The 21373-nt window shown below is 38.0% G+C and overlaps 1 protein-coding gene across 1 annotated transcript in view; it reads left to right on the top strand.

Annotated features, from left to right (window-relative positions):
• The window catches only part of RAB3C (RAB3C, member RAS oncogene family), a 59111-nt gene extending 38120 nt beyond the window's left edge, over nucleotides 1–20991 (top strand). The window contains exons 3-4 of the mRNA XM_042825997.1: nucleotides 18827–18945; nucleotides 20841–20991. Of these exons, the coding sequence (XP_042681931.1) occupies nucleotides 18827–18945; nucleotides 20841–20991 (270 nt within the window). The remainder of the gene's footprint in view (nucleotides 1–18826; nucleotides 18946–20840) is intronic.
• Nucleotides 20992–21373: the final 382 nt, after the last annotated feature.

The following is a 21373-nucleotide window of genomic DNA, read 5'->3' as shown; positions in this document are numbered from 1 at the left end:
AATGATCCTAAGCCACCAGTCAGGACATGTTTAATCATTTACCACCAGTGCCTCACGAAGTTTCAGCCAGCTGAATCTTCACTAACACTAATCATGGTACAGGGATTCTGGAGCCATCTCTGAAGGAGAAGACAGATGATTTTTTAGGCCTTACTAGTTGAAAGTATACCATTAGACATTATGTTCTCTACTATACACTTTTCTGAGAGACATTAGCCTAAATTATCATATATGAAGATATGATTTTATGTTTGAATCCATATGCCTTCATTTTAAGGAAAGGATTTATTTTAGACTTCTGAAAAAAATGAAAATAAGTTGAAAATATAGATTTGTTTACATAGACTTTTCTGCTAATTATTATTGTAATGGGTACAGGAATTTTTCCAACAGCTTGTTAATTCACAGCATGTTCTAGAAAATACCAAGTTATTCTGACTTTCTGTTTTAAATAAGCATATGCTATATCAATTAAAACATTTGAGAGGAGAGAGTCATTTTTTTGGTAAGTGATTGTGCTTCAAGTTCAATTAAATTCTGCTGTAAGATTAAAATATTGCTAATATGTGGAGTGACTAAATTAGGTGCATTTTAGTTACCGTAAATTTGTGATATAAAAATATTAATTAATCACTGATTGACTACTATTTCTCAACACTACATTGGCAAATATGTGTGATGGCTTATTAGGAAATGTCTACACTGGAACCACTTTTGGACTTCAGAGTTTCTGGTGATGAGTTTGTGCAATCTTTCTATAAATATCTGAATTGTTTTTCTTCCTAGTAGGTGAGCTTTGGGAAAAACCTAGAACTGAAATAGACAATTAAAAAAGGTACATGTTTTCTTTGGAATGAAATATGAGATAAATATATTTAAAACATAGAGAAACATAAATGTAACACTACATTACCACATCAGGTACCTGGAACTCCAGGTACAGGAAAGAAGCTTAATTTTCATAAATTTGGAGAATCTGTAACTTCCTTCAGAGTTACTAGATGCTTTTACTGGCAAAAAAGAAAATGTACGAAACAAAGCATTTTACTTCAGCCCTCTTACTAAAATAGCTTGTCATTACAAATCATACTTTCATAATGCTGAAGATTAAAAGGGAAAGAAAAAAAGTGGGAAGAAAAATCATGTGTTTCACACATTCATTTTGTAATCTGTCAAATAAAAGTCATTTTGAAACCCGAAGTACATTTCAGTGTTTCTAAGAATGGGTATAATACCCAGGTTTAAATGCTGAGCTCTGTCATCTTGTGAAATTGGTCTCTTTGATAACAGATGTTTGGAAAGGGCTATTTCCCCTCCAAGTCAGCATCAGGTAGATTTAGCCAAATCAACTTCTCTTTGAGCTATGTGCTGTGGACTGAATCAGGAACCTGCTGGAGCTTATTTGGAGCTGACTAATAATCAATTCTGGCAAATTATCCTCCTCCTAGTTTTCTGAAGCAGAAGTCTTTGAGCAGTCCTACGTGTTTGTGGTTTACTTGGCATCTGGCCTGATGGCTGCACATGGGTCTCACCAGTCTCAAAGGGAGAAAAGGATCCTAGACCAGAAGCTAGCCGGGATAATTGAGAGGTCTCTAAAATAGGTATGAAAAGGGAAAGGGTTAAAATGAGGCTTGCTAAAGGTGAGTCTGGTGAAATATTGACTGGTATGAGGGTGAGAGCATCAACACCATTGCATGCAGCACAGGCAACAAACAGGAGGAGCTGGAAGCCATCGTGCAGTAGGCAAACTGTGACTTAGTCATCACTGAAACATGGTGGGATTGCTCCCATGACTGGAATGCTGCAATGGATGACTATACACTCTTCAGAATTGGCAAGCAAGGAAGGAGGGTCAGTAGTATGGCTCTGCGTGTGAGAGTTCCAATGCTGAGCTCAGGGCTGGGAATTAGAAGGCTGTCTCTATGGGTAATGGTCAGGGAAAAGGCAGACTAGGCTGATATCCCAGCAAAGCTCTTTTATAGCCTGCCTAGCTGGAATGAAGAGACAGACAAGGTGTTTTATAAGCATCTGTCAGAAGTAGACTTCAACTTCCCTAATATATACTGGAAATAAAATACAGTGCAGGAGGTTTCTAGAGTGAGTGGAAGATAAATTCTTGATGCAGCTGGTAAGAGATCCTACGGGGGAGGTGCCCTGCTAGACCTGCTGTTCACAGGACTGGTGGGAGATGCAGAGGTTGGGAGCTGTCTTGGGAGAACAACTGTGAAATGGTAGAGGGTACGTGCTTTAGAAGGAGGGTGGGACTCTATGATTTCTTGAGGTCTCTTCCAATCCTGCAGTTCTGTGATTCTGTAAACACTGAGTTCTCAGTTCTCAGTGATTCAGGAGGGGTGTCACCAAAATTGCTACCTTGGACTTCTGAAGGGTGGACTTTGAACTATTCAGGACATTGGTAAGGAGGGTTGTTTGGAATTCAGTCCTGAAAGGTAAATTGGTCCAAAGGATGGATGCTCTTAAGAATTTATTAGAGGCACAGTAGCAGAATGTCCCCGTGTGTCTTAAGATTAGCTGGACAAGAAAAAGACTGGCATGGATGGATGAACAGGGAACTTCTTCTGAGGCTCCAGAAGAACTGTCTACTTCCTGTGGAAGAAGGTGCATGCAGCTCAGGGAGAGCAGAAATAAGTTGTTTGGGTATGCAAGGAGAAAATTTGAAAGGCAAAAGCCAAGCTTGAGTTCAACTGATCACAGTAGTAAAAGGGAACTAAAGACTTTTTTTAAAAATATATTAACATTAAGAGGAGGTCTAAGAAGAACCTCCGTCATTTACTGGATGTTCCATCATGGAATATGAGGATAAGGCTGAGGTTCTCAATGCCTTCTTTGCATCTGTCTTTTATTATCAAACCAGTTATCTACTACCTGACCTGAAAGTAGGAGTGGAGAGCAAAATAAACCACATGTGATTCAAGTGGAAACAGTTAGAGACCTAGTAGTCTATCAGAATTGTCACAGGTCCATGCAACCAGATGGTTTCCACATGAGAGTGCTGAGGTAGATAATGGAGGTGATTAATGATCTGCTTTCCACCGTCTATCAGTGTTCTTGGTCAACTGGAGAGGTCCTAGAGGATTGGAGGCTTGCCAGTGTGACTCCCATCCACAAGGAGGGCCATGTGGAGGATACAGGGAACTACAGACCTGTCAGCTTAACGTCGGTGCCATGGAAGGTTATGGTACAGATAATCTTGAGTGAGATCACACAGCACGCAAGGGCAACCAGTGGATCAGGCTCAGCCAGCACAGATTCATGAAGGACAAGTCCTGCTCAACCAGCCTGATCTCCTTCTATGATCAAGTGACCTGCCTGGTGGATAAGGGAAAGGCTGTCAATGTAGCCTACCTAGACTTCATCAAGGCCTTTAATACTGTCTCTCACATTATTCTCCTAGAGGAGCTGTCAGGCCATGTGTGCCTGCAGAGGTACATTATTTGCTGGGTGAAGAACTGGCTGGAAAGTCAGGCCCAGAGAGAGGTAATGAATGGAGTTAAATCCAGCTGACAATTGGTGTTCTGCAGGGGTTGATGTTGAAGCCAATCCTGTTCAGTGTTTTTATTGTTGACCTGGATTAGGGGGTTGGGTGTAATCTCAGTAAGTCAGCAGAGGGCACCATGCTGGGAGAAAATGTCAATCTTTCAAGGAGTAGGAAGGCCCTACAGAGGGTTCTGGACAGGCTGGATAGCTGGGCTGAGGCCAGTGGGATGAAGTTCAACAATAACAAGTGCATGGTCCTGTATATAAGCCAGCAACTCCAAGCAACGCTACACGCTTGGGGTAGAGTGCCTGGAAGAAAGGGACTTGAGGGAGTTGGTTGACGCTTGGCTGAACATTTACCAGCAGTGTGCCCAGGCTGCCAAGAAGGCCAAGGGCATCCTGGTTTGTATCAGTGTTGTAAACAGTGTTGCCAGCAGGAGCAGTGAAGTGGTCATCCTTCTGTACTCAGCACTGCTGACGCCTCAAGTACTGTGCTCAGTTTTGGGCCTCTCAATACAGGAAAGACATTGAGGTACTGGAGTGTGTCCAGAGAAAGGCAAGGAAGCTGGTGAGGGGACTGGAGCACTAGCCTGAAAGAATTGGGGAGCTGATGCTCAGAGAATTTATTGCTCTCTACAATGACCTGAAAGGAGGTCATTATGGCGAAGTCAGAATCAGACTCCTCCCATGAAACTAGCAGTAGGACTAGACAGAATGGCCTCAAGTTGCACAAGGGGAGGTTCAGATTGGATATTAGGAAAAAATTCTACTCTGAAAGAGTCAGGAACTGGAACAGGCTGTCCAGGGAGACTGTACTAAGAAACATAGTTTAGTGGGAAAATGGTGGTGGTAGGTGGATGGTTGGACTGGATGATCTTGGAGGCCTTTTCCAACCTTGGTGATTCTATGATATTAAATCATCTGAATTCAGACATTTTTTCCCCAGTATATTTGAGGATATGCCAGGAAAGAAGTCCTTTCTGGGACAAAATCCTCATTTTCATCTCTTTTTGTTCAAGTCTCCTCTTTTGCCATCAGACTTTCGTATCTGTCTCAGAGGCGTTCTGTCAGCTGATGGATGATCATTCAATTATGTTTGCACAAAAAGAGAACATGTCCCACAGCTTAATCAAATCAGGGTAGAAATAATTATCATCTTTTATCTAAGATTCAGACTATACTTGATTGGGAGTCTGATAATGTAATTTCCAGTTAACATGCTGATCAGTGTTATATTCAGTGAAAAGATTTCTGGGGCTTCTTTTCAGGTTCCAGCAGCCAAAGGCAGAGATTGCATGCAGAGAAAATACTCAACCACCCCAACTGATGTCCTCTCTATGAAAGAGGCCTGGAGAGGCATGGTTAGGGAACCTTAATGATGTTAAGACTGCTTGGTTTCCTTTTTGAGGCACTAAGTTGGATTTTGGCATTAGATAAGTCTAATTTGCTATTAGAACAGATTCCTTTGATTGGATATCTTTTACATTTAATTTCATATTAAATTTTTTTTCAGGAGATAATACATGAATCTGAAATAACTATAGACTATTATGTTTGCTTTTTCATTCCTACTCCTAAAAACCATAGAATGAATCATAGCTTAACTCCTCTGAAAATGATTTTCCTCTTTGTGCTTGGTGAAATGTAAATATCTATGGGAGCAATTGTGATTAGATTTATTTTCTTCTCATCATGACCTTATGAGGGGAGTCAGAATTCTGGAAGCATAGGCAAGATTTCACAATGTTACAATTTTGCTATCATTATCCTTGATATAAAGACACAGTACTTTGAAAAGATTTCCCAAATACATCTTTGCATTGTAATATGAATATTATATATAATTATGGTCATATTGTGTACATATGTATTTATATACGTACTTTTGTGTATAAACATAGAAATATGCAGCTGTGTGAATATATTGCTTAAAAATTAGTGAAAACTTCTACAGATTTAAAACCACTGTTGTGTGATAGAAGACAGGCAAAAAATGGAATAGAGCTGTAGTGGAATATCATGGTTTCCAGGAAGCTGCATCTTTGTTTTAATGACTTTTTAAAATTAAAGATGAAATAGAACCATGTGTGAACTACAGTACAGTTCTTGTCATCAAAGAACTATCTTCTATGGTGTCAGTGGTTCACTGCAGGCAGGAATGCCCTTTGAAAATTATTAGACTGTTCTTGGACTACATAAAATCCCAATGTCCGGTTTTGTAATAGTTACTGCTTTAATTTAGCTCTGATTGTAATGCTTGCTACAGTTTTCACAGCTGGTTATTTTTCTGCTTCCGTTAGACTGTAATTTCCTACTTCTATATGATGCATTACAAAAGAATAACTCTAAATACTGGAAAAATACCTGTAGTTTTAAAATCACAGCTGAAGCACAGTACAATATATGTGGTCTAAATCTTACTGTTAGAAATTATTTATAACTTCTGTTGTATTTCATTAAAATATTTGCACTGAGGTCTTTTCAAATAACCAATAGCAGTCAATTCACCTGGCAATAAATATAAGAATTTAAATCAAGCTTTTTACCTTAACACATCAAGATCTTTTCGTATGTTTTTGTTTGGTAATTGATTTCAGAACTGATAGAATTGTCTATGTTAAGATCAACAAAAATGTGCTTGGATCTTTCTGGAAAGTTAATTAATTTACTAATTATATGAGTAGGATTTCTCCTTAGTTAATATAGATTTTATTATTTAAGAGAAAGAGCAGCATAGATTTAAAGTAACTTGGATTTTGTGTTGAAGGACATGGTTTAGTGAGTACTGTTGGTGATAGGTGGATCTTGAAGGTCTTTTCCAACCTTCATGATTTTGTGATTCTGTAATTCTGTGGTTCTGTGAACTAGAGTTACAGACTGAAGAACTCTTTTTTTCTTATATTATTCTGCTTGAAAATTTCATGTGGTTGGAATGCCTAAACAACTGGTTCACATGCTGATTTTAAAAAAATATGCCCAAATTAAATCACCTTGTAAAATCAGAATTGCTGTGAGTTCCTCAGAAAACTTAGGAACTGTTTGTGTTCTGAAAGGATCAAGAAAAGCTTCAAAAATAGTCACATAAATTCTTGGATATAAGGGATATGGCAATTATTGTGCCTCTGTGTGTTACACTCTGTAAATGTGAAATAGAAATGGCCTCAGAGTCAAGTCCACCAAGTCCCAGTCTCTTTTACACAATGTTTCTATGATTCTGTTTCTCCGTGCATTTCTACAGCCTATGATTTAGTACCTGCTTCTAGTGGCAATTGTTTTATGGTTTTGGCCAGAAGTTCCTTGATGAGTTTGATTCAATTACTATTCTTAATACGCACAAATTTTACTTCTTTTTTTTTTTTTTTTTTCTTTTTTTTTCCCCCATTTACTACATGCTTGTAGGTAGAAAACTTCATGCAAGACAGCTAAAAATGATCATCACCTAGAAATGGTAGAGCATCAAAAGTTTCACATGCTTTTTCCCAGCATATAAACACAAAGTATTAGTTTTAGAAATTATGTTAACCTTCACCTCTCTTTCTCTGCATAAGTCTGAAAAATTCAAATTTCTTTTGAAGTCCAAGAAATAATGGTTGTTCACTTGGAATTTATTCTGGAATGTGGCATTATTCCAGTTCTCATCCAGCAAAGTACCTTGAAGTCTGAATTTCCATTGGAAGTTATTTTCCTGAATGAGGACTTTTGGATTTGTAATTTTTTCCCAAAGTGCACTGACCTACCCATGCACTTATAATGTTTGCTTTGTGCTTATTGAAGAGTTGTTTGTAAACTCTCTTGACAAGCAGGTACTCATAAAGCTTTGAACTCTCTCTGCGTGTTGAGTTGTTGCTACTGCTTTGCATGCCTGACCTTTTTTGAATATATACGTGGGAGGTAGGTAATATCCTTCTTGTGAAACTGTTTCTTTTCTTCATATATTGCTTTTTTTTTTTTTTTTTTTTCTTTTCTAAGAAACTTTGAATGAACATATCCTTTTTTTCTTTAAAGTGTTGTTAATACCAACGTTGTTTACTGTACTTTGAAAAAAAAAGTATGTCATATTTTCTAGAAATATTTTTCTGGAAATATTTTGACAAAATTTGATACTAAATTCTAGTTTTGAGCCATCTTGAATGTTTTGCAAGATTGTAAGGATGACTGTATAGCATCAGACTAGTGGTTTAGCTAGTCCACCAGTTTTTCTGGGCTGGTTGCCAGTAATAGATGCTTAGAGAAATGGCTAAAAAACAGTTAAGTGTATTTCCACATAAATATACTGTAAGCACTTCCCGTCTTTTAGCTTGCTAAGGCCTGTGAATTTGCACACTCGTACCTACTTACACATCAATTTTTTTTTTTCTCATAAATTTTAGACTTTGCACAGAAAAATTTACTGCAATTTATTTCTCAAGGGACAAGTTGTGTTGTCTTCAAGTACTTAGAAAGTAAATTCCCATATGTTTAAGGCAAGTAGAATAATTGTTTAGGCATTTAAAAATATGGTGCATCGAATATCTCCCCATAAATGTCTTTAGTATCTTTACATGTTTATATTTTGGTAAAATTGGAATCCATCTTGTTGACCACTCTTGTCAGAGGAGACTTTTGTCAGAGGTGTTTCCACATAGAGCCAAATCTTTACTAACAAAACTTACATAGCTTTTTTGATAAGTGTGATAGGACTCAAAAACATTTTAAAAAGGCAGGATAACTGTTCAAACCCAAAAAATAGCTTTGCACTGATCAGGGAAACAACTTCTAATCTGTAGAAAATGTCCTAATTGTTTCAGAATGGGACTGATTTTGACCATGTCTGAGAGAGAAACAGAAATACAGTGTTCTGAATTCCCTTTCTATACAAACTGCAATAGCCATAATGCTGAGATGGATACAGCTATAGTATCTTTGTCTATTGTCATCAGGACTCTGAAATAGATGTGGTATGTAAAAAGATTAAATTTCTAGTTAGAAAAAATACAAAATATTAATAGGTCATCAGGTAATGTGGTAATTATGCTTTCTGGTGAGACTGTTCCTCTTAAAAGTTTGAGCATAAAATTACAGAGTTCATTAGAATTGCTAAATATGATTATACATATGCTAAACACATAACTCTCAACCAGTTTGAGCTAAAAAAGAAAAGAGATTAGGGGCCAAATTACAAGGCAATTTAGCTGAAATCTACTGTAATTGTTCCACTTTATGTCAGAACTCCCCATGACATTTTTAACATCTACTTACAGCTCTCTCTTTAGTAATTTACTGCTTTATATGGGAACAACATAAAGTTCATGGTTGGCTGACGTGTTTTACATTATGTCAGCTCCTAAGATGTTTTCAGGGTAAATAAGCGTTTCTTTGTCAGAGTGACCTGTGCTGTTCTGAATTGTATTTCTTTCCTTATATAAGAGGACAAACAAAAATCCACCATACCAAATCACATTGTGGATTACATTCTTATTTCCATTTAGCATCTTTAACCTTCTTTTTTCCTTGAAGAGATTCTCACAGTCCTTCTGGTTTATCTAAGAGGTACATCCTGCTTTGATGACACTTATCTTTCTTTGTGATTTCAAAACAATTTAAAGATTCCTAAAATTAAAAGACAAATCCTACCTAGGGATTGATAGTACAAGCAGCATATTAGTGATTGATATCTTTGTGTTAATTTTCTCACAACTAATGTGATTAATTTCAAGGCAGGCAATAGCAGATTTCGAGTCCTGTACCAGTTGATAATTGAAGATACACTTTGAAAGAGCTAAAGAAGATACTGAGTATATAATAGGTTTAGGGACAGTTTCTTGGTCTTCCATGTATCACCTTTGTTTCAATAGCTGTCTGGACAGAGTGGTGGAGTCCCACGCTATAAAAAACCCTTTCAGTTCTTGATGGCTGACGTCTTCTGTCCTGTGCTACCCGTCCTTTATCTATCCTTCCCTTTAACAGAACTACTTTGTACACCCTCAGCTGAATGACACCAGAAGAACTCACCTGGCACATTAATGACTCTGGCTACCTGACCATGCTGTGTAATACTGAACACTGCAGAAGTAAATTACTAATCAAAAATATCTGAACCAAGAAGGAAAAAAAAAAAAAAAAAAAAGTTAAAGCAGGAAATGCTCTGTTGGTGGGAAACTCAACAATCTAACCCCAAACCACATTAAGCAAGTTCGGTGCTTACAGATTTTTGGAGTGCAAAGCAGTTAACATTGAAGGGAAGAAAGGAGAGCTTGATGAAGGCTGTCTTGTAAAAGCAGCTCTTTTTTTTATCTAAGCCTTAAAATCTCAAAGCATCTTCCTAGTATATTACATATGAAGACTTACCAGAATTTCTTCAGATAACTTTGATGTCTGTCCTAAAAGAAAATGATTCTCTGAAAGTCACTGATGTTCCTTTTATATCTCAGCATCCCAATACACCATAGAAAGAGGTGATATAGAAGTCACCTAGAGAGTTCACTACACAAAGAAACTTCAAAAAAATATCTCAATGGGATTGAATTTGAACCATGCCTGAACTTTTCCAGAAATAGCACATTTGCAGTCTTTTGCCTGAAATGGGTAGAATATGACTTGTTTTGTGATAAAACAATTCTTTTTATTTTTTTTAGTTAACTGAAATTGAACTGATATTTTGAAATTTGTGTGAAAAGCTTGACTTGATAGTAATTTTGCTGACCATTTAAATGTATTTTGTGAACTTAATATTCTGCACAGAAAATCATTCTTCTACTCTTGGGAAAGTTTAAAAGATCATTAATATTTAATAAGAACATTCTTGCACAACTTAAACATGTGGGTTTTTCACAGGGAAAAGCAGAGGTGAAGAGACATTTTCTGGAAAGTGTGGTTTGTGGCTTAAGAATGTCCTTTGAACTACTAATTCAGACTTTTATCTGAAAGAGTTACAAAACTCTGCTCATAAAATAACCTGCCAGAACAAAAATCTGCTAAGCTTCATGTTGCCATAAGGATAGAATTATGTTCATAGCTCTTAAGAGCTGAAGCACCGTTAGCTAATCAGTGGACAAGGATTTGCATAATCTTGTTACATGATGATGGTGTTGTGCAAATTTGTACAGTGCAATGAGCTGCTGACATAGAGCTCTGATCAAAACGGCTGCCCAAACTTCTCTGTATCCGTGGAGTTCACCCTCATCCCGATTAAGAAGGGCAAGTTGATTAACTCTGAGTAATGAGTACTAATAGTAGTATTTCCAGGGGAGACCTCATTGCACTTTACAACTTCCTGAAGGGAGATTGTTATGTAAAAGGGTCTGGCCTCTTCTCCCAGGCAAATAGTAGGACCTGAGGAAATAGCCAGAAGTTATACCAGAGGAGGTTTAGGTTGGACATAAGGAGAAACTTTTTCTCTCAGAGGGTGGTCAGGCACTGGAATGGCTGCCCAGGGAGGTGGTGGAGTCACCGTCCCTGCCAGTGTTCAAGAGGCGTCTGGATGAGGAGCTACGAGATATGGTTTAGTAGCTTGTGGTACTAATAGGAATGGGAGGGTGGTTGGACTGGATGATCTTGAAGGTCGTTTCCAACCTTGCGATTCTATGATTCTATGATTCTATTTGTATTAGTATTAGTACTATTAGTAGAATACTGTCTTCAAGGTGCAGAATAGGACATAATGATAAAGGAGAGAGTAATCTGAAAGCTTCATGCACATATTTTGTGAATAACAAGTTCTAGAGAGAAGTAATTAATCCAAAGATGTATAAGTATCTAATCAAAGTATAAAAGTGGGAAGAGGCAGAAGGTAGTGCCATTCCAATATATGTAGGTGATGCTGCCTGTTTGTGTCTTAACAGCCAGCTTAGTTTCTGAATGTATAACTTAGTCCATTGCTTTTTACCTTCACTGCTAAATGAAAGGCAAATGCCTTTCAAAAATGATGAAAAATCAGGCAAGATGTAAAAGCTTTGGCACCACTGTAAAATAAATAAAGAAATAACAACAAATTTGTCATAGGGCAGGCACACAACCATTTTTAGGAGACTAATTGCTTTGTGGGTTGTTTTTTTTTTTTTTTGAAAAGCCAGTTTTGAAACAGTCAAATTGTAAATACAAAATAGCAGTCACCAAAGCAGAGATTAGGACTATTTATTGTCTCCTTCATCAGTGCATGAAACAACTCTGCTTCTCAGATAGCAATTAGGCATAAGTCGCATATTATTAGGACTGAGTCTGCTGCAAAGTCTGTCCTTGTGGTACTGTATGTATGATGGACACTGCTTAGCTTCACAGTTGCCAAGTACAGTCCTGGAAGGAGACTTACTGGCAAGTCTGAAAATTGCAAATAATATACTCAAGTATCAGATTTCTAAGATAACTGTTTCTTAAAACATTATTGTTGATACAGCAATTTTTTGTGTGTTCCTTTTACTCAAAAGCAGATTGCTCTGACCCCTTCAAGCTTCACCAGAAATCAGTGCTAGGTTTTAGTATTACTGGATTGGTTTGTTAATTCAGCTGTTGTTTTGCACAGTCACAGAATTCCAGGAGCAGGGGCTTTAAAAAGAAAATAAGACAAGACTAGGAATATCCTATTGTTTTCCTTCCTAGTGATAATAGCTGCCTATTAGAACAAAGATTCTTATCAAAGCTTTGCTGATCTTGTTTGTATGTAACAATTTTTTCAGCGTGATTCTCTGTTTTCTTTTTTTTTTTTTTTAAACTATGAAGAAATATCTACAGCCTGATTTACAAGTAATTAAATGTAATGCTAGAAATATGAAAGTATTCAACCGATCTTTCCCTAGATACAGTTACAGGCTAGACTAATAATATTAATTGCCCTTTAATTTTAATCAGAAAAAAATACTTGCATTACTACATGAATTGCAAATTAGAGTATTTTGTAAATTCTTGATTTCCACCATGTTTTTGGAGCTGAATTTAAAGTTTGGTTCTGCAACTCTCTCCTTAGAATAGAAGAAAATATATTCTAAAATTAAAACCTGGGCATTTCTAGAAAGAAAAATACTTTCTAGGCCATAACATGAAGCTTGTTTAAAGAACAAAGTGGTACTTGAATCAAATTCACCTCTTTTATTTTTGAAGAAAATGCCGAGACTCACTGATTTCACCATGGTAAGGAAAGACGGAGGCATGCTACTGATACGGCAGGGAGGCTCAAAACATGGCTCCAGAACAAATAGCAGCTGTGCTGAGCTAGGAAGGAGGCAGTGGTTCAATGACTTTTGTAAGCTGTGTATTTTAGGAGGGGTGGTATCTGGACTGCAGAGAATGAAAGTTTTCTGTAGGTCTTAAAAATAAAGGAAAAAAGTACAGGGAAAAAAAAAAAAAAAAAAAAAAGAAAAAAGAACAGGAGAGAAGGAAAATAGGAAATCTGAACAGATAGCAACTTCAGGCACAGTTACCAGCTGCAGGGATGTGGTGAGAGAAAGCAAATCTAACAAAGTTCTTACAACTGTGGCCTGGGTTTTCTGGGACTAAACTGTTCCTCTAGAAGAAGCTCTGCCCCACCTTCCACCACCCAAACAAACCTCCTGGAGCCGTTTTGCTGTGTACATTTGGAATATTGCCTCTCTCCTCAGCTCTGTACCCAGCTATTTCCAGCTGGCCCTGCCATACTTACAGCCTTTTAATATGATGAATGACCTACCGACTCTGATTTCACGGTGAGTTATAGGGACTAGCATACAGTCATCATACAACATACATACTAGTTAGCATACACTAGATTACATGTACAGGCAGGCTGAGTAGCTGGCTTTTTAACTTCCAAATGTGTTTTGTTTTTTGTTTTTTTCTTAAATATATATGTACTTAGGTAGATACAAACACACACAAATGTATTTATATAAAAGAACAGAATTCCAGGGAAACCAAAGCCATTAGAATTCTGAAGGAACTGCTGGGAGGAGATAGGTCCACAATCAAGATCTGAATTGGCCGTACACAGTGCTGTATTTTCTTTGCATACCTTAGCTGAAGAAACAGGTTTGAAATGTTTTCCATTCATATCAGTAAGTGTTCATATGTTTCCTTCTCTGGGCCCAGTGATTTCTGTTGGAAGTGCTGCTTCCAGAGAAGTGATACACCCAGAGCAGTCTCTCATTTTGCTGCAATGCTTCTCCTCTCTTTTCTCATTTTTTGTGCCCTTCTCAGTCACTTCTGCTGTAGACCTGCAGCTACTCTTCCTGGGTGGCTGGCAGTAGGCTTTGGATGGGTTTGCATCTGTCCATACCCGGAGGAAGATGATTTTTGCAGAGGCTCTCCCTCTCTGAAAAGTGTACATACTGATTTTGTGTTTGTCATATTTCCCTTTTTATACTTTATTCATTGAGATCACAGAGATCCCTGAGGAAAGATCAGAGATATGTCTTTTAAGCTGCTCAGGAAAGAGCCAGTTTAGATTTTCATTCACTTACTGCCTCAAGTCCTTTCATGTAAAAACATAGGAAAAGAAGGAAACATACAGTCTCTTTGATGGAATGTATAAATAACCATTGGGAAGCAACAGCAGGAAAGAAACATGAAACTCATAAAGCAGCTGCCATTCTTGATCACTCTGCCAATTTTGTTTAAGTTCACAGAAAATATTGACCTGTAAAGTGATAATTCACCCAATTCACATTTCTAATTTTATCTTTCTGTTTGCCTCTTTTCAAATGATCTTCACCAGAGATATAGATGCTGTCAAAGAAATCTTCCAGTATTGCCAATTTTCTGGCACAATCGTAGAATCATAGAATGGTCTGGGTTGAAAAGGATCACAGCGATCATCCAGTTTCAACCCCCTGCTATGTGCAGGGTCACCAACTGCCAGACCAGGCTGCCCAGAGCCACATCCAGCCTGGCCTTGAATGCCTCCACGATGGGGCATCCACAGCCTCCTTGGGCAACCTGTTCCAGTGCTTCACCACCCTCTGCATGAAAAACTTCCTCCTGATATCTAACCTAAGCCTCCCCTGTCTCAGTTTAAAAGCATTCGCCCTTGTCCTATCACTGTCCACCCTTTCAAACAGCTACTCCCTCCTGTTTATATGGTCCCTTAAGTACTGGAAGGCCACAATAAGGCCTCCCCGGAGCCTTCTCTTCTCCAAGCTAAACAGGTCCAGTTCCCTCAAGCTTTCTCCATAGTAGAGGTGCTCCAGCCCTCTGATCGTCTTAGTGGCCCTGCTCTGGACCCACTCCAAGAGCTCCACGTCCTTCCTGTACTGTGGGCCCCAGGCCTGGATGCAGTTTTGCAGATGGGGCCTCACAAGAGCTGAGTAGAGGGGGACGATCACCTCCCTCTCCCTGCTGGCCACCCCTTTTTAGTGCAGTCCAGAACACAGTTGGCTTCCGGGCTGCAAGCGCGCACTCTGGCTCATGTCCAGCTGCTTGAGCACCAGGACCCCCCAGTACCTGGGATTGCCCGATATGTGTAAAACTTAAAATGTGGGGAAAGTAATGTAAAATGACATTTGTATGTTTTGCATACAATGTAGAAATACAGAGGCATAGAGTCACTCGAGTGTGTTGTAAAATCAGTTTGTGTTTTCCAGACTGAATTCCATAATGACAAACTCATTAAAAGTTTTTGCTGCCAAATGCTGTTTGCTTTCACCTTATAAACTGTCTGCATTAATAAGAAGTTACTCCACTTAGAAGCTATTTACATAAAGTATTCTTCATGTCAGTGGTGAAGTGCTAGACAAGGGATAGGGACTGCACACACAGCAAATTAATTCAGAAAGGCACAGATTTAATGCATTGCTCAAAATCGTTGGTATAATTGAAGTATATGTTCTAATGTGGCAGACATTCTGGATGACATCTGCCTTAGCAGGCCTTGATGGTAAAGGTGATTTACTTCTGCTAAATTAGTTCAGCTAACTCTATATTGGAAGCCTAAATGGTCATTATTTTCAAAATATTTATAAAAACCAGGGTTTCTGTGTTTTGTGTTTTGATACTTTCTAGCTCCATAAATGCTTATCTTTATGTGCAGGTTATTTCTTCTATGCCAGCTGGACTGCTGTCTCTACATATTTCTGCTTACGCAGATGGCTATTACATTATAGCTCTCCCAGTCCTCTGCAACCATTGCTGTCCTAGAGCATTCCCTCACTGTCATTCATCCTCTTTGGTTTTTCTACTCTACTTCTTTAATGAGCAGTCAATTGTCCTTATCATACTTTATTCCCATGAATGAAAGAGCCCCCAGGATGATCCATGTGTCTTGTTTTCTTCCCATCAAAGATGAAAATGAACTGCCTTGGTTAAAATGCCATTCATTAGTAGGTCAAATTTTATTCTTCCTCAGGCTTATTTTGTTTAGTTTGCTAAACTAAACATCAGTGCAATATATCAACATTATATTTCAGAATATAAGCCTAAAAAGATGGTCACCAGTTCAATTCCATGGTCTTGCTAAAAAGATGATTGAAGTGAAATAACAGCAGTCAGCTGCCATACCTAACCCCAGGATAAAAATCACAGTGATTTACAGATATAAAGATGGTGAAATGTGAAAATTAGTTTTTTTCTGCTCAGTTCTTCTGTAAGAATAAAAGTTAATAAACAGAAAAATCCACTTACACTACTGCAGTATCTAATGCAGATACATTAAACCAGTATAATAAAATGTGTTGCTTAATATTAAAGAATTTCATATTTTCAGCGTACTACTTCCTCCAACATGCTATTGCTGTTAATTGGCAATACTATATAAGGAGCTATCTTTGGGGTGTTTTTTAATATATTGTAGTCAGAATACAGAGGAAATGCCTATGAACATTTAAACACAAAAACATTGACAAAACTGATTTCTGGTATTAATTTCATTTCTCACAGAACCGTAAACACTCCTGCACATAATCTGTACATTAGAGCAATGAAAATTGTGGTTTTTTATAGCAAGTGCACTGGTAATAACACCAACATGAATGTGATTATCAACATATGAACCGATTAAACTCCGCCTTGTTAATGGTCATCCATCTATGCCATATGCTGACAGACCATTTATGAATTTTTTTGTCGTTGTCACATTAGCTGCAGGCATATACTATATGCTTGCTGTATAGAGAACAAAACCCAAATATCTGCTTCCTTCCTTTGACCAAGTCAAACCCAGTGCCTTGGTCCACTCTGTCTGTGTTTGGATCCTCATCTGCAGATCCTTCCATTTGTGTAAAGTATTTAAGAACTTTTATCTTTCTTTGTCTTACTTTACACTCATTTTTATTCTCTGTAATTAGAATGCCTAGGTCCATACTGACTCCCTTTAAGACTGTCTGCAAAGTGGTTAGTGTCTTAAGCTAGGGAGCCTCAGTGCCTTCTGGTTCGATTGTGAGCACTGTTCACTCTTATCTGCAGACAGGTTTCAGTAGATATTACCCACAGCAAAATAAGACTTGCTTCAGTAACAGTAGCCTTCTGCTTGTCACAGCGTCATATTGCCAACCAAACATGCCACTGACAGACAAGCACGCAAGCAGACACTGACAAAACTTGTTTAGAAATTGCATCTGTTCTGTACAGTAAGACTGTAGCATATCCCTCCCAGCTCTTTTTCTAAGTATCAAATCAAATAAATGAAGCCAGTGAAACATGAAACTTACTCTGTACAAGAAATACGAAGGCATGTGTGTTTTTTTTTTACAATGAAAGGTTGCATTTTTCCTGCTAATAATGTTTTTCCTTGAAATTTCAATGGTAATTTTCCTCTTATTTACAGAGCACAATCTACTGAGAGAGAACTGACATATGTGTGTTAGAATGTACAGTGGCTTAGTGGAAGAGTCTTAATACCTTAATTTCAGGAGTACCCCCAGAAAATTTGTAGCAGTTAGAACAGCTATCCTGCCTCTGGACTTCATGTGGAAAAGTGTCAGCCAGCTCAGAATGCAAACAGGAGAAGTTTAAGCCTGTCTGATGTTTCTCACACAGGCAGAGCCACATGGCCTTTTAGTGTCTAACTTCTCTTTTAGCCTTGGAGCACTGAAACTACATCAAGGCAATAGCAGCCATAAACCAGGATGTACTGAATACATGTATTTTAGACATATCCTTGTTTGGTCTCAGCAACTGTCTTATTATATTTGTTATTCAATAAGTAGTTTCTGATACATGTAGAATCTCTTTTTTTTACTTTGTTGGATTATAGAATGCATGACATATGCATAAAGAATGCCTGATTATTTTTCTCCTTTTCATAAGGCAGTGCAACTAACACAGGAAACCCTTTCAGAAAACAATCTAAATAAAGCACTGTTTACCTCAAATTATTTCTCTTTTTCAGCAGGAAGACAAATAAATTTGATCGTATTATAAACTGGTTCTCATCTACCCAAAATATCTGAAATAATGTAATTATGACTCAAAGTCTGTTGAAAAAAAAAAGATATACAGCTTGTCTATTAGAGATTTAGAGGACTACACAGAAATGTTATGTATGGTTCACCTAAAGCTTCCAAGGTTCACAGATAAAAATATTAAATAGGTTTGTTGGAATGGGATATAGTTACGCTCTTCCTGTAATTTCACTATTGCTTTTATCTCATAGTCTCAGTACAGACTCGGTACAGGTAGTTATGGTAGACACTGCATGTAAATGTAGTAACAAATGCTCCCGGATGGGAAGATTTTTTTTTAATGGAAATAAGTAAAGCAAGGAGTAAGAAAAAAAGAAAACTTTCATTCCTTACTTTACAGAAATACAGAGAATGAGGGAGAAAACTGGTCTGTAGTAGCCATCTTTTGTTTGCCAGAGATCATTCTTATTTTAGAAGGACAATATCTCAGCCCTATATTTTGTCGGCACAAATTTCTGTTTTTGCTAAAGTTGACGTGAACTTCAGTGGTTTAAAATCATACGAACAGAGCAGTTAAACATTGATTTTTAGCCAGTACATCCACAGACTTCAAGAACCATACTGATCTTATGGTAGAAGTCTTAGGGATGCTGATTTGCCCCAACTGTTTCTTCAGAACATAAGACCTTACCTTTCCCCTCTATCAAAATGGGAAGCTCTCAGACAGGAGTAGAAAACAAGGTTCTCATCCAAAATACATTGCACAATATGAAGCAGTGAATGGCTTCTGATATAAAACATTCTTTCTGCTTTTTACCACTCACTATGTTGCAGAATGGACATGTTCCTCTTATTATGATCCAAAGCAGAATACTCCTTTCTGTTGTTATTCTCATTTTCCTCACCTTTCAATTAATTTTATGAATAGGATTGCACAGTTGTGCAGTGACCATTGCTAGTTTGCTAGTTCTCTTTCTAATTATAAAAGAAAGGGGAAAAAAAATTGTCTGTTTATCTACAGTATGTAAAAGGTTTTTTTTTTACTGTTTCAGGACACAGCAGGTCAGGAGAGATACAGAACAATTACCACGGCTTACTATCGGGGTGCAATGGGTTTCATTTTAATGTATGACATCACAAATGAAGAATCCTTCAATGCTGTGCAGGATTGGTAAGTAAATTCAAATTCATATTTGCTATTGAGATTTATATTAGCTATCAGAGGTAATGTTTGATATCACTAAACTGTTCTGATAGTGTACATTATCTTGAAAAATTTATTTCCGGATACATTGCCTATGCCCAAAGGCAGGATTTTTGATTTTGTGGAGAGACAGTTAATACTTTAAAATGCTTTCCATAGGAATTATAGCAACCATTGTATTTTCTGTGATGTCAGTGAATGTGGATTATTCCACAGAAATGAGCAATCTGATGAGTAGTTTCTAACTTACCTGAAAGCATTACTGTAACTCAATGAAAAAAATGGGATGCTATGAGTGGGGTTGTCTTTTAATATTTTTATGTTGCTTTTGACCTTAATGGGTTAGATTTCTCATCCATCTGGCTCAAGTGTAAAAAAATATGAAGAAAACTTTCATCAGAGTTATAGAACTTAAAATGGATGGTTATATTACCATATATTTTGTGAGTATCAAGATGTTTCCATAAAAATGTGTCATTTTAACCAGACAAGGAGAAATGAGGATCCAAAAAAATGTAATGTTTTTAAAGAACAGCTGATCCAAAAGGAAAGCTAGAATTACTCTCAGCTGTGTCATCTTATCTTCCAAGATGTATTTTCATACCTAAGAGCCTTCTAGCATTATTCTGGATGATATATTTAGCATTTGTCTTGTGTGCTCTCTGTGCTCTCTTGCATTGTATCCTCGTGGGAGAATTGTGTTTGAAGCTTTAGTTCAGAGTTTGAACAAAATGTGTGATTTGTTCAGTGCATTTCTTTTTCGCATCTTTGGTTAAGATATGCACTACTATGTACTTTTTTCACACAGACAAGGTCACAAACATGTTTTACATTTGAAGTAAAAGTCAGTGATGTTGTGATGGCTGTTTGTAGTGAGTATTGCTGCCCAGCCACAAGCTGCCTAATAAATTTTTTTCTCTCTGTCAAGCTTTTTAACCTGTTGTGGCAGAAAAAGCCACTAAACCCATGGAGCACATTTCATCTCCACACATAGAGATTTTCTCGATCCATGTATGCTGAGTCTGGACATTCAGCACTCAGAAGATAAGAACTAGAGGACTTAGCTTCATTCTGCTCTACAAGAAATAGATCTTGTGTTGCTCAAGTAATCTGAACACAGCCTGACTTCAGCCTGGAGAAGAGAAGGCTGCGGGGTGACCTCATTGCAGCCTATCAATACCTGAAGGGAACCTACACCCAGGAGGGGAGTAAACTCTTCAAAAGGGCTGACAACAGCAGGACTAGGGGAAATGGATCCAAGTTGAAGGAGGGAAGATTTAGGTTGGATGTTAGGGGGAAGTTCTTTACAAGGAGAGTGGTTAGGCCCTGGAACGGGCTGACCAGGGAGGTTGTGGATGCCCCGTCCTTGGATGTGTTTAAGGCCAGGTTGGACAGGGTCCTGGGCAACCTGATCTGAATGTGTGTGTTTGGTGGCCCTGCTAGGCAGGGGGGTTGGAACTACATGATCCTTGAGGTCCCTTCCAACCCGGGTGATTCTGTGATCTGATTCTGTGATTCTGTGAACACCAGTGATGTACTCAGTCATCCAAAGAAAAGGACAGCTCCAGAGCATGTCCCTCTTATTGCTGCTGTTGAGCTCCAAACTGAACTGCTCTTATGAAAGATCCTTCTCTATTTTCTAGAGAATGAATAAGCTCTCATGGTTAGTGCAGACCAGATGACGAGCTTTTGGACAAGAGAGCTAATCTGAGTGGAGTCTCTACATGATGCTCAAATTGGAAGATGGATTTTCACACTGCAACTTGTTAAGACAAGGGGATGTTCTGAGTCTTTTGTATCAGCTGGTAGTATCATGCTGAAGGCTTGCTGCTCACAGTTGCAAGTACTGCTCTGTTCAACAGCTTGGGACAGAATTTCCTGCCTATTCAGGAGCAACCGAAAGCTTTATTTGAAGGTGCTGCTCTGAAAGTTCAGCAAAAACAAGATAAAGGATTACACCACCCTCAAACACTGAGCCTAGAATTGTGGCAGCTAGCTTGCTGGGGCAGCTAGCTGAAGATTTTCCTTCAGAAAGGAAGGTTCTGCTGCCCTTTGTTCATAGGCTGCTTTCATTCAAGCTCTGGGTTAACTGGGTGACAGTGGCTGTGAGGAGCCAGCTGTAATCTGCAAATCTCATTGCCGCGGTCTGTGGGCAAACCAGATGGCATGCCATGTATTATTGAGTCTCCTCTGATACAAAGATTTTTTTTAGCAACAGTAAAGATGAGTACTTATTATTAATTTTTCACCACCTGTTTGTTTTCCAACCTCCTAGATCTAGTATCATTGCCATTTTCTCTCTCCTGGTGAAAAACAGCTCGGCTCCGTAACAGTTAAAGCAAAAAAATCTCTGTTAAAATGAAACAAGAAAAAAATATATTTTTAAACTCTATGG

This window comes from Centrocercus urophasianus, unplaced genomic scaffold (assembly GCF_019232065.1).
Source record: "Centrocercus urophasianus isolate 14NV4802_14NV808 unplaced genomic scaffold, USGS_Curo_1.0 seq_25, whole genome shotgun sequence".
NCBI classification, from domain to species: Eukaryota; Metazoa; Chordata; class Aves; order Galliformes; family Phasianidae; genus Centrocercus; species Centrocercus urophasianus.
Note: the sequence above shows the minus strand (reverse complement) of the source record. Positions and strands in the feature narration are given on the sequence as shown.